The sequence below is a fragment of the Perca flavescens genome, chromosome 15, assembly GCF_004354835.1.
Source record: "Perca flavescens isolate YP-PL-M2 chromosome 15, PFLA_1.0, whole genome shotgun sequence".
In the NCBI taxonomy this organism is placed as follows: domain Eukaryota; kingdom Metazoa; phylum Chordata; class Actinopteri; order Perciformes; family Percidae; genus Perca; species Perca flavescens.
The window spans coordinates 27678916-27698229 of record NC_041345.1 but is presented as its reverse complement, the minus strand read 5'-3'; the positions used below and the strand labels follow the sequence as shown (position 1 = coordinate 27698229).

At 41.9% G+C, this 19314-nt stretch overlaps 1 protein-coding gene across 3 annotated transcripts; it reads right to left on the bottom strand.

The window, feature by feature from the left end:
* Nucleotides 1-3882: 3882 nt before the first annotated feature.
* Nucleotides 3883-18418, bottom strand: cyb561 (cytochrome b561). Of its 3 annotated transcripts, none has more exons than XM_028600184.1 (6): nucleotides 18338-18418; nucleotides 16026-16233; nucleotides 9488-9586; nucleotides 8688-8791; nucleotides 7968-8125; nucleotides 3883-6132 (listed from the first exon to the last, which is right to left on the bottom strand). In XM_028600184.1, the coding sequence occupies exons 1-6, from the start codon at nucleotides 18386-18388 to the stop codon at nucleotides 5940-5942; spliced, it is 813 nt and encodes a 270-aa protein (XP_028455985.1). In that variant the 5' UTR covers nucleotides 18389-18418; the 3' UTR covers nucleotides 3883-5939. The 3 variants fall into 3 exon arrangements, with proteins under 3 accessions (XP_028455985.1, XP_028455987.1, XP_028455986.1); XM_028600186.1 differs by lacking the exon at nucleotides 18338-18418 and adding an exon at nucleotides 17576-17782; XM_028600185.1 differs by lacking the exon at nucleotides 18338-18418 and adding an exon at nucleotides 17580-17782.
* Between the last annotated feature and the right edge of the window lie 896 nt (nucleotides 18419-19314).

Sequence of the window (19314 nt, the reverse complement as noted above, 5' to 3'; positions counted from 1 at the left end):
GTCAAATTGACTCAATGCTTCAACCACACAAAGCACATTGCTATTGCCACAAGTGACAGCTTAATTTGGCTTGTTTTTTGTGAACGACGTGGCAAGGGGGTAAGGTGAAGTTAAAAAGTCAACGTTAGCCAATAAACAAGTTGTTCACCGGCTGGCTCTGCCGTGCTGTCATGCTAACATTAGCGGCCCACTGACCCACTGCCACTGGGTCAAATGTTAGCGGCCCGCTGACCCACTGTCGCTGGGTCTAACGTTAGCGGCCCGCTGACCCACTGGCGCTGGGTCTAACGTTAGCGGCCCGCTGACCCACTGGCGCTGGGTCTAACGTTAGCGGCCCGCTGGGTCTAACGTTAGCGCTCCGCTCACCCATCGCCACTGGGTCAAACATTAGCAGCCCGCTGACCCACTGCCACTGTGTCTAATGTTAGCGGCCCACTGCCGCTGTGTCTAACTGTTCCTCTTCACTCCCTGCAATTCCAAGAACATCTCCCGAGCTGCATCGGGCAGCTCTCCTCCCAGCGAGCTACGACACAGTTTACGGCCCCACTGACACGTATTGTCACCGTGACAACTAACAACAATCGCCATTTTGTTGTGTACCAATCAAATGACCACGGTAAACAGTCCAATGGCCTTTCTATCCTTTTTATTTCCATGGTTGTAACATAAAAAAAGCCAACTGACCGTTGGTTAAACCCTTCCCCTCAGAACCGTGATTGTCCAGTCAGAGTTTAGCTAAAGTAACTAGGCACAGCCCGGGCACAGCATAGCCTGTCAAGTTCTGGGTTTTTCCATAATGTTGACGAGGTGCTGGAAAATCAATACTTGACGTTTAAAAAATTTGGAAAAAAACTGGAGTAAAAAACTAGCCTTTCGAAAACCACAAGATCAAATTTAATTATTTAATTATTTAACTTTGCGTTTATCAGCTCTAACATGAGTAGCATGCCTGGCTAACTACTCCTACAGTAGTAATCCAGCATTACTTCCCAGACCAAGGAGCATTTTATTAACGAACTACATTAGTTTGTAGGTTTAAAACTAAACCAAATTTTTGCCTTGTTTCTTTAGCACCATATCGTGTATGTAGCCATCAAGTGCGTATTTAAGCTCGCTTTTACAAGATTCTAGTTTTAAAAAGATTTCGCTGGTAACCTAAAGTCAGAGGGAGTTGGCAGAGTCATGGAGCTAATGTTAGCTTGATTAGCGAGCTACAGCTCATGAAATCAGCCAGCGAAAGTTCTCATTTCAGATAGCAATAGCAACGGTTGTCGCGGATAGAAATAAGAACCCTGCTTTTATGAAGTCTGAAATCAAGTACCCATTGTTTCAAAAATTATAAAATAAATTCAACCTGTCACCCTAAACTGAATAGAGAGGCAAAGGTGGTCCGTGGTGGACCCCATAGGAACTTATTTCGGACAAAATATGTACGGTAGTTAGAGACAAAATAATTATTAGATTTGAATTGAGCCATGAATTACACGTTTGTCAGTGAAGAAAGTCTGTTGTCAATTAGTCTGTTTGTTGTAGGTTTGTCGTAGTACCACTTAGTTTTCTGTGAAACCGCTCAGTGAACTACATATCCCTTCTCACACAAGGTTTCTGCCCGGCTTGCTCGCTAGCTGGCTAGCATTCTAGACTGGCAAAATGTTCTCTTAAATTGACAAACATACAGTATGTGTAATTCATGGCTTAATTCCAACAGGATCAAAACATTATTTGTCTCTCCCCATTCCCTCCCATACATATTTTTTTTCCGATATAAGGTCCCATAGGGTCAACTGGAAGGTAAAAGGGACTTTGCCTCTCTTTCTGCGCCATGTGAGACTGGAAAGATTGACAGGCGTAGCAACCATAACAAGGGGAGGGGGTTAGCTACCAGTCAATCCTGGGGCTAGTTTTCCAGAGGGGGTGTGACTAACGGACGGGATTCAGAAAGCGGGACTTAGCCTTCATTTTTTTTAAACGTTTTTTATGCACATGAATGCCTGTTTTTTTGTACATTTCTTTTTATGTTTCTAATGAATCAGCATCTTGGTTTCAGAGTTGCTGATGAAACCTCTGACCTCTCTGTCATGGTACAGTCCTGGGACCACTGCCCTTATTTCTTACTGCTCAGGAGTTTCCAGCTGGGAGAAGATATGGTAATACTAAATTACTCTGGTTCACAAGCCGTTTTTATAGTCGGACAGCTGGTTATGGTATCTAATTGTGGCCAGTTAGAATGATGAACACGGCCACACGGAATCTGCGGATATAAATAAACTAACATTAAAAGGATGTTAAAACATCTCCACCACAAGCAGAAAAACACCGGACTCCGTTTGGGCCTGGTGATGAAGTACGTTGATTGTTTCAAGGATAGCTTAAAATTGAAAGTGATAACGTGTGGAAACAGTTGTCATAGTGCATCAGTGTTGCTTTAAATCCTTGATGAGCCCGATGACAGCTGTGTTGTCTGTCCATAACAATGTGTTGTGCTGTACATGTAGGATGTAACCAACCCCCCACCCAACCTACTCAGGGGGCCCGAGCCCCGGGTTTTGGAACGCTACAGGTAATGGAGCAGTAATCGAGCATTATACTAACAGGGGAACACACACTGTTCCCTGTTAGTGTGATGCTCTAGTGGGTTTACTGTGAGCTTTTTCACTGTGTGTAAAATAAGTTAATATTTAAAACCCCAGGACGGTTACAACAATTAGAAGAAAATGATTATTAAACATTTAAAATGACATAAATGTGTCAGCTCATGTGAACATTACAAAGAGGAATAAAGCTGAATGAAAGACGGATGTGTAAGTGTCTCTCTCTCTCCTTCTGGGTGTGTTTCTATACAGAACCTCCAGAAATGCCAATAAACCAGAGCACGGTTTTTCTCCCATTCCGGAACGCTGTGTGGCAATGCGAGACTAATGCCCATGTGACTTGCGTATATTCAAACAAATCTCTGAATGCAGTGACCTAGGGAAGATGATTTTCTCACCCTTGAATCTGATGTCCTTCATCTGTGAAAGTTCATCTCGATGGTTTTCAGTATTCTGCGATGCTCTAAGGCAGAGATCTTCAACAGGGGTGTCCGGGGCCGTTACGGGGTCCTTAGAGTTACCACAGGGTGGACCACAAGTTATTGTTGAATCATTTAAAATCGGCCTATTTGTGATTTGTTTTGAAATTTACACACATTGTAAGATATAGTTAAGCTTCAAGGAGATACATAGCAGTAGACTTTGTAAAAGTATGTGTAAAGGCTTTAGGCCGCCCTACACGTCATTGTAGGCCCAGTTTAATATGCAACTTCTCAATATATATATACAACTTCAGGTTGTATATATATATATATACACACCACAATATGTTGTGGGAGGGTCCCAATGCATCACTGATATATTTTAAATAAAACATTTTGAAAGATCTAACGTACATCCTGCTATACTCCAAAGTAACCCCATTTAAGAAACACTGCAGTAGAATATGTAGGCGGAGTCCTTAGCAGCAGCCCAGGTCCGAATCCGACCCGTGGCCCTTTGCCTCCCCCCTCTCTCTCGCTTTCCTTTGCATCTCCAAGGTATCCTGTCAAATAAAGGCCATAAAAAAAATCAAAAAACCCAGAAAGGCTTGTAGGCAAACTTCTCCCAACAGCGGCTAATTTGAACTTCTTTATATTCTGTCAGGGAGTTCAAATCATCTCATTTTATTTGTTAATTTGCTAATTAACCAGTAATATAGTTATAAATATAGATAAATGTAGAGAAGCAAAAGTACAATATTCCCCTATGGAATGTAGTTTAGCAGAAGTATAATGAAAAGAAAAGGAAAATACTCGTATTTATTTTTTTATTTAATACTTTATTTTATTTATTTTTAATTGTGGTTAGCTACAGTATTTCTTAGATACTGGGTGCGATTGCAGCCCATTTCTGAAGGTTCCTCTGGGGCATTCAAATGTAAGGATTTTAAATGCGTTATCATTGCTTTTAAATAAATAGTTAACCCAAACTTTATTAACAAAGATTATATCAGAAGTTCAAGTCAGGTGTTAAAAACACAACTGGACCAAAAGCATCGTTTCACACATTATTATTTACTTCAGGTTGTCCCAATAAAATTTAAACTTCTCTTTCAAAGATGACACTGTCAAGAAATTGCGAAAGGCGATTAGGGCCACATGTGAAAAAAGTATATTCAAGTTCTGAGTTTAAAGTCGGAATTCTGAGATTTTTCTTAGAATTCACACTTTGAACACAGAATTCTGAAGAAAAGAAATCTGAGGATAAAGTCAGAATTCTGACTTTAAACTCAAACCTGAAATACATTTTTCACATGTGGCCCTAATCCTCTTCAGTAAGAAATACATAAGGCAAACAACGTCCAGTTCATTTTCAGTAAAGGCTTTGTATTAGGCACTGGTGCGGCGTCCTGAAGTCAAGCCAAAAAAAACTGTAGCGACATGTTATATATAAATTGGTTAAACACACACACAAAGACATGAATTTAACATCTTTAGGTAAAAGTGCATCAAGTTACCAAACTAACCACATACAGTACATGTGAATACACACTGAACAGATATATTAAACATGACAGGCTATTTAAATACAAACCGCTAACTAATGGACCAATTTCAGACTTTTAGCAAACTTGAAATTTTGAGCATATCGAACACTTCATTTCTTGCGTTGTATTGAATATTTATGCAAGAATTTGTGCCTTTTCTGCATCAAATTATGGTGCAAACGTCTTTATTTATGTAAAGGAAATTATTATTAGATATTTGAGGGGGTTGCACTGGCCAGTTTTGATTATTGGTTGTAACTCCCCCCCCATCCCCCCTTTAGATTACGCCTATCTTGGATGATCGCTTGGCCAGTTGCAGCATAAGTGCACTCAGCTTTTGTGCAAAGGGCTGGATTTTTTTTTAGACATTACGACTTAGTGAAAATTAAGATGTCATCTGCATACGGGTGGAGATTCTCAAATGTGAGCATCAGTTTGACTTTTGGTGTGTAACAGACAATAGTGCCAACTAGGGATGTCTGCATCAAGTTATTTTGGCCCTACCGGTCTGAGTTATTTAATATTCAGTATGTGCCGATATACAAATACATATGATATTTACCTAAATGACACAGCCAATCGGTGCACACTAGAGCACCAACTTATTTCAACCAAAAAATAACTGTTTTTGCCAAGGATGCTCGCTCAGTATACATAACTATATAACAGAAAATATGAAATGTTGATTAGATACATATCCAGCATATTGAACAGGTGTGGACTACTAAACTTGACAAACTTATTTTTAATGAGCTACTTCATCCTAATACTGACGGCCCTAGATTAAAACTATAAAGTTGATCATCTTAAATTATTGATATGATACAAATTAAACTTTAACTTTGAGAATGTGGCCCCGGACATATCACTTGATTTAGATTTTGGTTGATTCATTGATCAAGTTACTTACGGAGTTTGGACTACCAAAACGTTGAGCCTACTCTGATTGGACAGTGGTGTTACAGAAGGGAGCTTCTTCCCTCACAGATGACCTGTCAGTGAGTACAGACCATAAACTTAAAAAAGTGGTCCAAACAAACCGGGCAACAACCAAGTTTAAAAGCAGCCTGCGATCAAGTTACTTACGGAGTTAACATTAATTATTGACAGCTGAGGAGGATTAGGGCCACATGTGAAAAAATGTATCTGAGTTTATTCTCAAAATTCTGACTTTATTCTCAGATTTCTGAGATTAAAGTCCGAACTCGTTTTCTTTCTCGACCTGTCTGTTCAGTAATCTGAGATCAAATGGTTTGTGATTTTAGTGACTTTTAATCATGGCCATTTGTGTTGTGTGTTGCATGTGTGCATGGCCAGTCTGTTGGCGGGACACTGTTGGTATCCAAGCAACAGGGAGGTGTCAGACGTCCCGCTGGGGGTCACGGCGTTGTGGGGGACCCCCCCTCCGTCAGGGTCTTGAAGTGGACAGACAGAGCCTCTTCCTCTGGGTTCGGCGGACGCCTGAACTCCTCCTTGGTGATCAGGTAGCCCAGCAGCACCCCGAAACCCACCAGCAGGATCCCTAAGGTGTTGGCCAGCACCCCCTCTGAGGTGAACTGAGAGTAGGTCGGCCTGGAGAGAGAGGGAGAGAGAGAGAGATTCCATTCAGCTGGATTATATTGGTGTGCTAGCAGAATTCTCAGAGACAAATCTCAAACAAATAAAACGTGAGCATTGTTGGATACTAGGGCTGTCCCAAATACCATGTTTCAAATACCATATATAATTGAAAGCTTCAGTGGTGGCGGCAATTGGGGGGGGGGGACAGATCAGGACTCAGGGCACATTCAGACCAACAAAAGCGATCACAGCAGGGTTGCGTGGCAGTGGGAGTGTCACTTAAAACCATATTTTGTGTGAAATCCTGTTGTGTTATTTAACCCCCCAATGTAGCACAAGCTGACTTTATATTTCACAATAACTGTTTTCCATCAGACCGTTTATAGATCTCGACATTTCCGACCGCACTTGAAGAGACGGGGCAGGAAATGGTCGGCTGTGACACAAACAATTTCAGGGCAATTCAGTTCTTGTGTTTGGTGTTTTAAAAACTCTCGAGGCAGTGATGTTTCCTGTTTCCTGAACGGGACTCTCACGCCGCCTTAAAGAGCTCATATTATGCTCATTTTCAGGTTCACACTTGTATTTAGAGGTTGTACCAGAATAGATTTACGTGGTTTTATTTTCAAAAAACACCACATTTTTGTTGTACTGCCCATTGCTGCAGCTCCTCTTTTCACCCTGTGTGTTGAGCTCTCCGTTTTAGCTACAGAGTGAGACATCTCACTTCTGTTCCATCTTTGTTGGGAGTCGCACTTGCGCAGTATAGGTAAGGACTACTAGCCAGTCAGAAGCAGAGTATGAGGGCGTGCCACGCTAGCAGCTAGGCGAGCATCATAACGTGTGTTACAAAGTAACGCATGTTCGTCATGGAAGTAAAGGCTGGACTACAATAGAGCTGTTTGGAGCAGTTTGTGAACAGTGTTTTCTGTTGGAGATGGTAAGTCCCTTTGGGTTGGACTTTGGGCTTTTTCACTTTGTAAACCTATAACGTGCACAAAACTATATATTTAACACAATAAAAGGAAATAGGGCTGTGTATTGGCAAGAATCTGGCGATACGATACGTATTACGATACGTGGGTCACGATTCAATCTATTGCAATGTATTCCGATACTTGTGCGTAAGGCAATATATTGGGACTTTTTTTAAGTATAATTTTAGAAAAACTAATTTTAAAAAAGACATGATGTTCATAAAAGTCAAAGAAGTTTACTTTAGGTAAACAATTCAGTACACAGAAAATCTAATGTTTATATGCTAAAGTAGGCCAAAGTTCAGCCATAGCTACGTTGTTAGCTTCTAGCAAAAAGTCAGGCACTGCTAGGTACTGTTAGGCAGGGACACTAGCATAGCAATCTAGCGGTAGGGGGTTTGAACACAACATAAACATGAACCACTGTCTTACATGAATATTTATAATATATCATTTAAAAAAATAAATACATCGATATTGCCTTTTTGAAAATCGATACAGTATTGCAAAATAAAATATTGCGATATGCAAGTGTATCGATTTTTTTTCTTACATCCCTAAAAGGAAAGGGGAAAAGCCAAAAAGCATAATATGAGCACTTTAAAACACACCGACAAGTCTGATTGACAGTTCCATGACTGGCCACCGCAGCGTGATGTCGGGTTGTGTTTCTCCAAAATTTAAATCCGTCTTGAATTTATAACAGTACATTTGAATCCCAAAATTAAAAATCAAATACCTACCCAACGAACAAACAAATGAATATATCCGAATAGTGGAATATTCCGATCCAGCCGTATTGGATACCACTCGAGGTAAAGGGAGAAGCCATGGTTTTTACAATGATGAGAAAGTAGAGGTCAGACATACATGATGCTGAAGAGGAGTTTCTCCGTGATGCCGAGCAGGCTGCTCCCTATGGCCATAACCAGCAGAACCAGACCGCCGAACACGTGGATGGGCAGGTACATGGCTCGTAACCATGACGACGCAACAGGAAAGAGGAAGAACAGCAAACCCATCACCCACTGGGAGAGATAAGGGTAAGAAAAGTTAGTGTTACTGTTTGAATCCACATTGGAGTACAGCTATATAGTTAATAATACACAGCTATTGGGTGCTCGGCTGGCCCATCGAGGCTTAGTCCTCGACGAAGAGGTCGCAGGTTCGATACTGACCTGCGGCGCTTTCCTGCATGTCATTCCCCCACTCTCTTCTCTTTCAGGGTCTGAGCCGTCAAAATAAAGGCTTAAATGCCAAAAAAAACGGAAATCTTAAAAAAATGAAATAATATACAGCTACGTATGTCATTGAAAGTAGTTTCAGATTTTGGAACCCATTTTTGAAAAACACGAATGGAGTTTTAGCTGACTTTAGCTGTGACTGTGACTGTTTTAGATCATTTTTTGGGGCTTTTCCGCCTTTAATGGACAGGACAGATGAGAAAGGGGAGAGCGAGGGGGAAGACGAACCCTGGACCTCTGCGTCGAGGCATAAACCTCTAAACATATGTACGCCTGCTCTACCCGCTGAGCCAACCTGGCCAACAACTGTTTTATAAATTGTGTGTGTGTGTGTATACCTGTATACCTGTATGGAGAATAAGACTAAGGTAGCCATGCCGCACCAGCTGTGTAGACTGTACATGTTTGGGATCTTTGATGCTCTGTGGAAGTCAAACACAGCTACAGTACCTACACACACACACACACACACACACACACACACACACACACAGACTCTATTACCTCTGAAAAGGAGATTACTGTACACACTATAATGGTGCGTTCTTTTTGTCTTGTAATCGCGACTAGTAGCTCGAGTGTGATGTCACATCCGTGTCCAAAAAACGAATAACCGCGGGTCGGCTACTGCTCTGCTTTCTGTTCAAGACTCGGCCACTGTTGTCATATAGCAACCGAGTGTCTCTAGCCAATTTCAGCTGCACAAGCTACTAAATAACTATAATTAGGCGGTATTTAACACATAAGACTGTAGCGACATGCCTATAGGTAGCAGTATACAGTGCTATGTGTACAACTTCTTCATTTGGTTACAACAAAGACAAAAGTGCTTAAAATTGTAGAAAACCACAATGTTTACTACGTGTGATGCACGACGTAGCCATCTTTGAAAGTGAACTCGGGGTCCTCTGAGTTCAGACGACTTGACGAGTCGCATATTTACGACCTCGGGGGCGTTCTTTTTGCAACTTCCGGTTCGTAACTCCGGAAAACGACTCGTAGATCGACTTCGCTGGACAAAAAGAACGCACCATAAGTATCTTTTTCTTTCCATTGTCACATTTTTTGTTTTTCATTTGGAGGCCACAGTTCTGAGACAAAAGGGTTTTAAAGGGGATAACACACAGACGTGCACACAGGTCTCACCTACGATGCTGATGATGAGGGCCAGCAGGTGGATGATGCCGTGAAGCACCTTTACGTTCCTCTTCGCCTCATTGCGGAAAACTCTGTAGACCAGGATGGCTGGAGAGAGAGAGAGAGAGAGAGAGAGAGAGAGAGAGAGAGAGAGAGAGAGAGAGATGAATTTACCAATAATTCAATTAACTTTCTTCAGAACGCCCACTTTCAACACTTTGAGATAGACAGCGTTTCAGTCCTGGTCCTTTGTCAGGCGTCAAACTCAATCGACATACAACGTAAAGAGACCTATCTTTATACAGACGTCCAGTATCTAAATGCACTCCTATTAAAAGACATTTGGAACAATAATGGAAACAAAATGCCCAACAAGAATAAATGGTTTTATTTTTAAATGAGTAAAAACATCATTCAATTCATATTCAAATAAATGAACTGAGAACAAGTGGTGACGCCAGAAGTCAAACGGGGAATTTAAAATTAACTTATATATTATATAATTTATATATATATATATATATATATATATATATATATATATATATATATATATTTTATCTACTTTTAAATTCCCCGTTTGACTTCAGGCGTCACCACTTGATCTCAGTTCATGTATTTGAAGAGGTTGTTGTTCTAATTATTCAATTCTTTTGATGTGGAATTTGTTTTAAAAATCAAATGTCAATTTTGTTTAGTTGCATTGTGATCTTAAAATCAGGAATTCAATGATGTTTTTACTCATTTAAAGATAAAACCATTTATTCTTGTTGGGCATTTTGTTTCCATTATTGTTACAAATGTCTTTTAATATAAGTGCATTTAGATACTGGACGTCTGTATAAAGATAGGTCTCTTTACGTTGTATGTCGATTGAGTTTGACGCCTGACAAAGGACCAGGACTGAAACGCTGTCTATCTCAAAGTGTTGCATCTCATAAACACAGTGTTGAAAGTGGGCGTTCTTATGATGGCGTTGATGGATTTTCTTTTATTAGAGCAAAAGTTTAAACTAAACACAATCAGCATTTGTGTTCAGTGGTTCAGCATTGTGTTCAAATCCTTTTTAGCCAACTGTGCCAGCAGCTTTATACCATTTCCACTAAGCAGCTTCACTTTTTCTTATTTATTTTTTTATACTTCCATTTGCTGCTTTAAACACCACAGTGCGTCTGATTCCAAAAAATGCATCACATGAGAATCACATGTGAGGCTTTTAGAAATGTTCTGTTCACCATCTCCACTCTTAACAATTCAGGAGTGAAAATATCCTTAAAGTGGCCAAAGTGTGGCTACAGATTGTAGGGAAAGAGACAAATGTATCCACATCGATATGGATGGTGTCTGAGGCAACAAAAACAGACCTGTGTGTGTGTGTGTGTGTGTGTGTGTGAGGACCCCCCCACCCCCTCAGGGTGTTTCCATCTCATCCTAACCCCCTCTCGTCCCCGTCTAATGTCCAGTTGACCTTTTCTTTTATCACTCTAATGCAATCTGGCTCTGTGACAGACAGCTGTGAACCAGTTAAACTAATCCAGTTACTCTCGTTAGCAAATGTCTCCAGGGCTGCAGGCGCAAAAGCAGAGAGGAGAAAAAAGAAGAAAAAAAAACACACACACACACACATCTCCCTTTGTCTTTATTTACTGGGGACCAGGACCGCATGTATCGCCAGGATATGCTGCAGTTTAAGCAGGCAGTTTTAGATCATGGAAAAGCTTGCCCCAAAATGAACAATTTCACTATTTTAAATGCATTCTTCTTTGAGAGACATCAGCTGTGGAGACTTTATCTTTTTTTTTTTTAAGGAGATCAGCTGTGGAGTCTTTATCAAGACAGATAACTTAATGACTTTTGGGAATGGGAGTTTAACCCAAGTTTCCCAATGCTCTTTGTTTTGCTGCTGTTATGTGAATGTCTCGTATGTTCCAGACTCCCAAACATTTTCAGCAACTAAGAAAAAAATATCAGGTGGAGGATACACAACAGTAACTTCTTTGGCCCGTGTTCACTTTAGATAAAACCAAGCCCACTTTTGATAACAAAAACCTTGACGGCTGTGTGGTTGAATTTACTGTTTACCAGACCACAGCTAGCAAACGCAAGCCGCTGCTGGCATACATACTATTGCCTACCGTACACTAAAAAGACTTTGAACAGACTTTTAAAAAAGACTATTAACTATTAAGACTATTACAGACAATCATCTCACATCTAACATTGAAGACTGACATAATATGTAAAGACTGGGGATCTTGCAGGGTCACAAATTGCAAGACTACAACTAGATTTGTTTTGAGAAATGTAACCAAGCTGGCCAGCTACCGCTAGCGTTAGCTGGTAACTTTAGGGAAAGTTTGCAGATTTTCTGTTCTGGCGTACATGCAGATGAACTGCAGCAGTCCCCAGAGGTCCACGTTTATCTGCCGGTAAAACTAGAAGGGTTGAAAATTTGGCAACTTTCCTTCTTTAGCGTTAAGCGTTAAGCGTTTAGCGCGGCTTCATAGCAACCATAAACAACACTGGCTCTGCCCAGTTGGCTGCTTCCTGTTTGGTGCTCGAGGTAGCGCACCCATTGGTTGTTGACAATGTTCACGTGATTTAACTTCACTACCAAGACTTCAAACTGAAGAAAAAAAAGAGTTTTTATGACCTTAAACCAAACGACTGAGACGACGGAAGCACGCCACGACTCTAGCGAGACTCTTAGGATTTCATTCCGATATTGGAAATTAGTCTGGAACAGTGAAATCGCTTCAAACGTCATTTGGTGTAAGGTCAGCATAAGGCTGGTCACTAGCTGGCTGTTCAGCTCATTTTCTATAACCGGTGTAGCATGATACAATTAGCAAGCTTGCAAACAATTACCGGATGGCTGGCTAGTTAGCTAGGTTGCTAATTCATCCATGCTTTCTTGCTACACGGATTACAGAAAAATAGCCGCACAAAGTTGGCGAAGCCGTGTGCGGGGACTGGTAAGAGAAGAGAGCGGCACCTCTGCTGTTTCCTCAGAAGCAAATGCATTATGTTTACATAATTTAACTGAAGTGCTTTAAGCATATATGTTTATGTTATTTAACTGAAGTGCTTAAAACATGTTATGTTTACATAATTTAAAGCTATAGTGCGTAGTTTCGGTCTCCCCCGTGAGGAATTCGAAGTAATGTCGGCGCATCCACATGATACAAGCCTTCTGTGATCACGCACAGCTCCCACCCACTCCCTCCACACAGTTGCTAGTAGCCAAGGAGGACACGGAGGGAAAAAAAAACATGACAGACTCTTCAGAAGAGGTCATTATCTTTACTCGAGTTTCTGCGCGCGAAAGTCGCCGGATGCCACAATCTTCTGAACACAGCCACACTGAGAATGTCCAGAGAGAGTTGTGTGGAGCTGATAGTCTTAATTAGCTTTGTAGCGACTAATCATGTCTTGAATGTAACGGACGTTCATTAATATCAAAAAGTTACGGACTAGAGCTTTAACACATGATGTAACACATGATGTAATTTGCTTGATTGTGAATACCAGCGTCAATTGACCAACCAGTTTATTACCCTGAGCTCGTGCATTGGCCGAGTGGAAATTCACTAGATACGTCCGAAAAAGACACACAAACTGGCACGTTCAATAATTTGAATGTCCCCTCTCCGTTTAAATCACACTTACTGGATTGATAAGCGTCTGGGTAGTGTTAGCGTAATGAAACAGGTCAGCAACAGAGCGCTCGAGGCTAAGACACGCACGCACACGCTCATAAGCACAGACACACACCAACAGGGAGACCACAGCATCCACTCTGCTTCCAGTTTCACTCAATTTACTAAATATTATCAGAAAATGACTCAGCGTAACCATGACTACAAACTGATGTACGACCAGCCGGGTTAATCTGAAGATATCAGTGGTGTCAGCCGATGACGTAGGCCTGAGAGGACGGCTCTCTTCCTGCAAGGACTTTATAGTCTATTTGAATGTTTTTAGCTATTTTAGTGGTGTGATTCTCTGGATGGCAATGTCTGACATAACTTTATTTTTTATGTAGCACCATAAACAGGTCAAGACATCTACTTGTCCATGACCGTATTAATGGTGAGGAGCCACTAGAGGCTAACATCACCACTCCTTTTATTATTATTATTATTATTATTATTATTATTATTATTATTATTATTATTATTATTATTCTTCAACGGACCAGGATGTGACCACTGCGTTTTTCTTTGAAAAGCATTAAAAGAATACAATATGCTCCCCCCTGTCAATCTGAAAACCCGCACAGATTTCCTTAGAACTTAATGAGCCGGTCTCATTGGTTGATTTTAAGAGGTTGTTTTGGGCTTCGCTCCTATTGGACTCCCTCCAGATTGTTTGGAATCGGTCTGAAAGACACACCAAATTGTTGGAAATGTAAGACAGAGTACGGCCAATTACTACATGTCCTATGGTCCTATGGTAAGGTCCAGGAATTTTGGACCGGGATACATGATAACCTATGTCTGATCACCCCAAGATTATTTCTTCTGGGAGATGGGTTAATCCTAAACGGGATGGATAAGCACATAAGAAGCTGGGTCCAGACTAATTTAATTGGAGGCAGACACATCTGGCTGGAGATGTTTTGCCTGATGTATTTGTTAACAGTGAAACGTTACTCACGTAAGTTACATCCACCGGGTCTGGATGTAACTTTGGTGAGTTTTGACATGTTAGATGATAAGCATTTAAACTCAAAAGTTCAAACATGTTGTCAATATGGACATGCTGTACATCATTTGATTGGTAAAATTCCGTGCAATTAAATCATTCAGTTCGTTTTACTGAAATCATAAGCACCACCGCATTATTCATGATTTAGTGCTCATGCTATTGAAAAAAAAGACAAAATTCCCTACTTGTAGGCTGTCCTTAATGCTCAATCCTCGTCCATTCCTGGCTTATTTATATTCCTCTAGTCCATAAGTGTCCACAGATCAAAAGGATAACAGGGTTTTTTCAAAAGAATTAATCGAGGTTATGAATATTGTCCTGTAGAGTCCATGCTAATTGTCTGCTAACTGTCTGCTAACTTCATTTGCCGATCTCGTTCCGTCTGAAATAATATATTTCTCCATGCCCTGCACCGTGTTGCTGGGTATGTTTGTTTACTTCAGGTTGCTGCCTACACAATGAAAAAATCTGGTCACTTGGAGATATTTTGGCACACCTGTAATACCAAATACTGAAAACTCCCTAGCTCCCATTAGGTTAGGACTAGAGTTCTGAAACTGTATAGAGGTCTTGTTGACAAGGTATAGAAGGTATGTGGTGTGCTCTGCATAGTGTGGCACAAAGTATGTTTTAGTTATTTTTTAATAACTAAATTATTATTATTTCTTTTTAGACAGGACCAAAATAACTATTTTGAACCATGTTTGAACTGCTGTAGTGTATGTTGTGTTTTAATCATATGCTAAACAAGCACATTTTCAGAAACTAGAAGAATTTAGGTTGCAAATGAAGCATCATACATGCATTTTGGCCTCGCAGTTCTTCTGTTATAAGCTTTTCCCTTTGGGAAAGGGAAACTGACGAAAATCAAGCAAAAAGAGGTGGATTTAAACAGGTTAAATGCTTATATAGAGAGTTTTAAGCCTGGAATCAACGCAACCAGCTAAGAGAGAAATCATTTGATTTGGCACAAAACAACATTTTCAGAGGGGTCATTGTTACGCTTAGGACTGTGGGAAGTGTAGTACTTCTTGTTTATACTGTATATTGAGAATATAACATTTTTCTTAAAACAAGGTTGATTTCATACAGTTTTGTGGCTTCTACAGGAGCAGAAACTTTTGTTTCACAACCTCGGAGCTCGTAGTCAGTCTACCCTGGATGGTTTAGACATTATAGCTGATGATCAAAATCCTTATGGAGAAAATGAATGGGATTTTTACTTCTGGAACCACAATGTTGAGCTCTGTTAAAACATGGAATAAGAAATTAAACAGGAATCAAAACCATACCACACAAATTCATTATTTTTGACGCATCCAGCACACCTAGTTAACCTAGTCTAGCATTGCCAGACCTTCCTCCACAGTGCTGCACAGGAGGGTCTGGCTAGTTCACACAGAATTCCAGGATGGGAGAAAAAGGTGCTCTGGTTTATTGGCATTTTTTTTTTTTTTTAAAACCAATCACAATCGCCTTGGACGGTGTTAAGCACCGGACGGAGCAACGGTGCCTCTGCAAAATAGCCTCAGGAAGGAACTTGTTTTGGTGGAACATGTACGTTCAAAGGTTGTTTTAGTCGTGCAACAGAAATTTAGATTTACCCTGCAGAGATCTGAGGAGCACAGTTAACAGAGTTTAAAATGCCAACACAAAGAAAGCAGAAGGTAACGGACATCCGGCCAAAATTAGGGACATCTGGCGGAATGATCCCGGAAATGAAACGTTGTCGATTATACATGCTATTTTTGACACATCCAGCAGACCTAGTTAACCTGTTGAGATTCTAGGTCTAATTTAGAATCAGTTGAGAGCGACGGTGTCAGCGAGGACTCACCGTCGCCCTGCAGGAAGACCAGTCCCAGCACCATGCACAGAGGGTGCACGTTAAACTCCAGCCCTGAGCCGTCCCAGGCGAAGCCCCCGCGGTAGTGACCCATCCACACGCCGGTCAGCACCACGGACGCCACACCCAGCAACTGTGACGCTCCCACCAGCCACGCAAACGTAGAGCGGCCAGGACGTGGAGCACTTTCCTCCATGATCTGTGAAAGACAAACAGAAAGTACCTGAGTAGCCGAAATACCTGGGCTGTCGTCAATTGATTTTCATGTCACAATGTGATTGGCCTGACCAAAATTTGGTTTTTGCAGCTTGAAAGTCAACGGAGAGTGCCTAGACTCCCCCTAATGGCAGCAAATTGATTTGTCAGCCAGGGGGGTCTAGGCACTCTCCTGACTTTCAAGCTGCAAAACCAAATTTTGGTCAGGCCAATCACATTGTGTATAGAGTCGGTGGGCGGGGCTTATGGCTGCTGCTGCTGGGAACAGCGGACTTCTGGAAGACTTGGAGTTCAGCTTTTCTTTCGGAGTAGAAAAAATGTGTTCGGAGTTTTTTGCCGACCGGATACGGTAAAAGTTTAATCTATCAACTGGCTCCGCTACCTTCTTCGTTGCTCTGCCTGGTTGTAACGCTATCCTATTACGTGCAGAGGGAATTTGAAAGACAACCGTTTATCCCGCCCCTCGGATCGAGCTCCGTCAATGGTGAGTTCCCAGACCCTACATCTGGATGTGGGTCTGGCTTGTCAGGCTAGCGTAATATACTAGGGCTGAACGATTTGGGGGGGATCAAATTGTGATGTTTCTGCCAGGTATTGCGATTAGGATTCGATTTTGCTACATAATGGCACCTTCTAAAATCATGTTAATTAGGGTCCTAAAAAATAAATGAAAGATCCACTGAAAATAGGCCATTTCTGGTAACAATCTGTAATATGTAACATTATTCCAGCATTTATCTTCTGAAAAAAGAGAAAATACAAAAAAAAGTTAAACCAAATGTTACACCAAACATTCATAATTCACATTTGATTAATCGCAGTCTTCACGATTAGCTGGCTAACTGCATTCTTTCAAATCGATTTGAAAAGAAAGTTCAGCAAATAATCACGCAAAAGTAATCAATTAAATATTGTGGTCACTAGAGATGTGCTCAGAAGTTTCTGCGATAAGTCATTCAGCATGAAAAAGCTTTTGTTTTTTTAAAAAGACTTGACCAAATAAATCTTTGGTCGACCAAAACGACCGAGAGGGCGCAGTCCTATTCTTACTGTAGTTGCCTACTCACTTTGAGCTCTAAATCAAGTCTGACTGGCTGATGGAAAAGTAACATTACTGAATAGAATTTGTGCGAAATGTAATGGCCTACCTATCCTACATTGTACCTAAAGGCTACGCAGCTGGAGCAAATATTTTCTTTTTCTCTAAAGACCTTATAAACTCTTTAGGTCCTTGCCAAATGAGTAGGCTGCATGATTAGCAGTGAAAAAAACATCAGAGCTCCTTCACAATAAAACTGCGGAGGAATAAAAAAAAAAGACCGGACCTACATGTGCTGCTTTTTATCGTGTTTTCCTTCAGCCGAGGAGTGCTAGGCTGGTCTACGATACAGATACCGGCGAGCCAGGAACCGTCGCACCGAGCTGACAGCAGTTAACATGAGGACACGAGCACAAATGAACCCAAATCAAAGGGCTTATTTCTGCCTGACCGCTGCACCGCCCCTCCCACCCGCTGGAAGTCATCATATCATTACAACCTGACCAGAGTCCATCATTAGCCTACTCCCGCCCGGGTCGCGATATTACGAATCCCACTGTGGCCACGCCAAGACCCGCAATTCAATAGCGTTCACACACTACTATTGGCCAGGCGTCCATGCTTACATGTACAGGTCCTATCCCCTGACCAATCCCCTAACCCTAACCACTCGAGGTGAAATGCCTAACCCCAACCAATCCAGCTGCTTTGTAGGGCGGGTCTTGTCGTGGCCATAGTGGGATTCGTAATTTTGCGTCCGGGTCCACACACTCGTCACAGAGCTATCAGCACCCAGCCACAGCTATACGGGCCTATTATAGACAATGATAGGCTGCTGCTGCTGCTGCTGCTGCTGTCATGTTTTCGCTGCGACCGCCAGCTGTCAGCTGTCACCTGTTACCTGGCCATGTTTACGGATCTATATTTCACCTTAAGTGACGTACGTTGTTTAACTTGTGCAACGGTGGCGATAATAGCGTTTAAAGAAAAAAAAGGGCAGCTTTCAAACGGTGAAATGAGCAGGAATAATAAAGTGTGAAGTACTTACTGCGCTGTAGCCTAGAGTCCGCTCTGCTGAGGAAGTCCTGGAGTCTAGCATTTACTGGTCCGCCTACTCCTCCTCCTCCCCGTGACCGGGCACAATGTGCGTGTGTGGGCGTGTGTTTGTTTGTGTGGGTGTGTATGGGTGGGTGTGGGTTTGTTTGAGTGTGTGGGGGTGGGTGTTTGGTAGTGTATCGTGTCCATGTGTGGGTGGGTCTGTGTGTGCGTGTGTGTGTGTGTGTGTGTGTGTGTGTGTGTGTGTGTGTGTGTGTGTGTGTGTGTGTGTGTGTGTGTGTGTGTGTGTGTGTGTGTGTGTGGAGGGTGTGTGTGTGTGGGGGGGGGGGGGGAATACTGTATGAAGAATAAGACTAAGGTAGCCATGCCAGCTGTGTAGAGAGTGTGTGTGGGGGGGGGTGCGTGGGTGGGTTTGTGTGTGTGTGTGTGTGTGTTCGTGTATGTGTGGGATTCTTCATACAGGTACCCACCTGTATGAAGAAGAATAAGATTAAGGTAGCCATGGCAGCTGTGTAGAGAGTATGGTGTGTGTGTGTGTGTGTGTGTGTGTGTGTGTGTGTGTGTGTGTTTTGGATGCCCTTATGAACAAGCCCAGCCTATGTGACAGTGGGACTGTGAGGAGGAAACATCTGAACACAGTGGAACTCCGATTTCCAGCCCAGTAAATCAATCCTTCTTCCATGACTGTTTTAAACCATTGATAAATCCACAGGAGCCGTTGAATCGGACTCGTGTTAAAACGTCACGACAACATGAAGAGAGACGGGTGGAGGGGACTGATGACTAACCGCTCCCATGTAAAGGTTTGTTGCCTTGACAACACTGGAAAGGGGGTGGTGGGGGGCGGGAGGGGGTGATAAGGGAGGGAGGAAAGGGCTGAGATAGTGGAGAGGAAAAGGAGGATGGGAACGTCTGTCAGTGCATCCTGACTGCTCATTAGAGGAGGACCGGGCAAATCAGAACAACTAA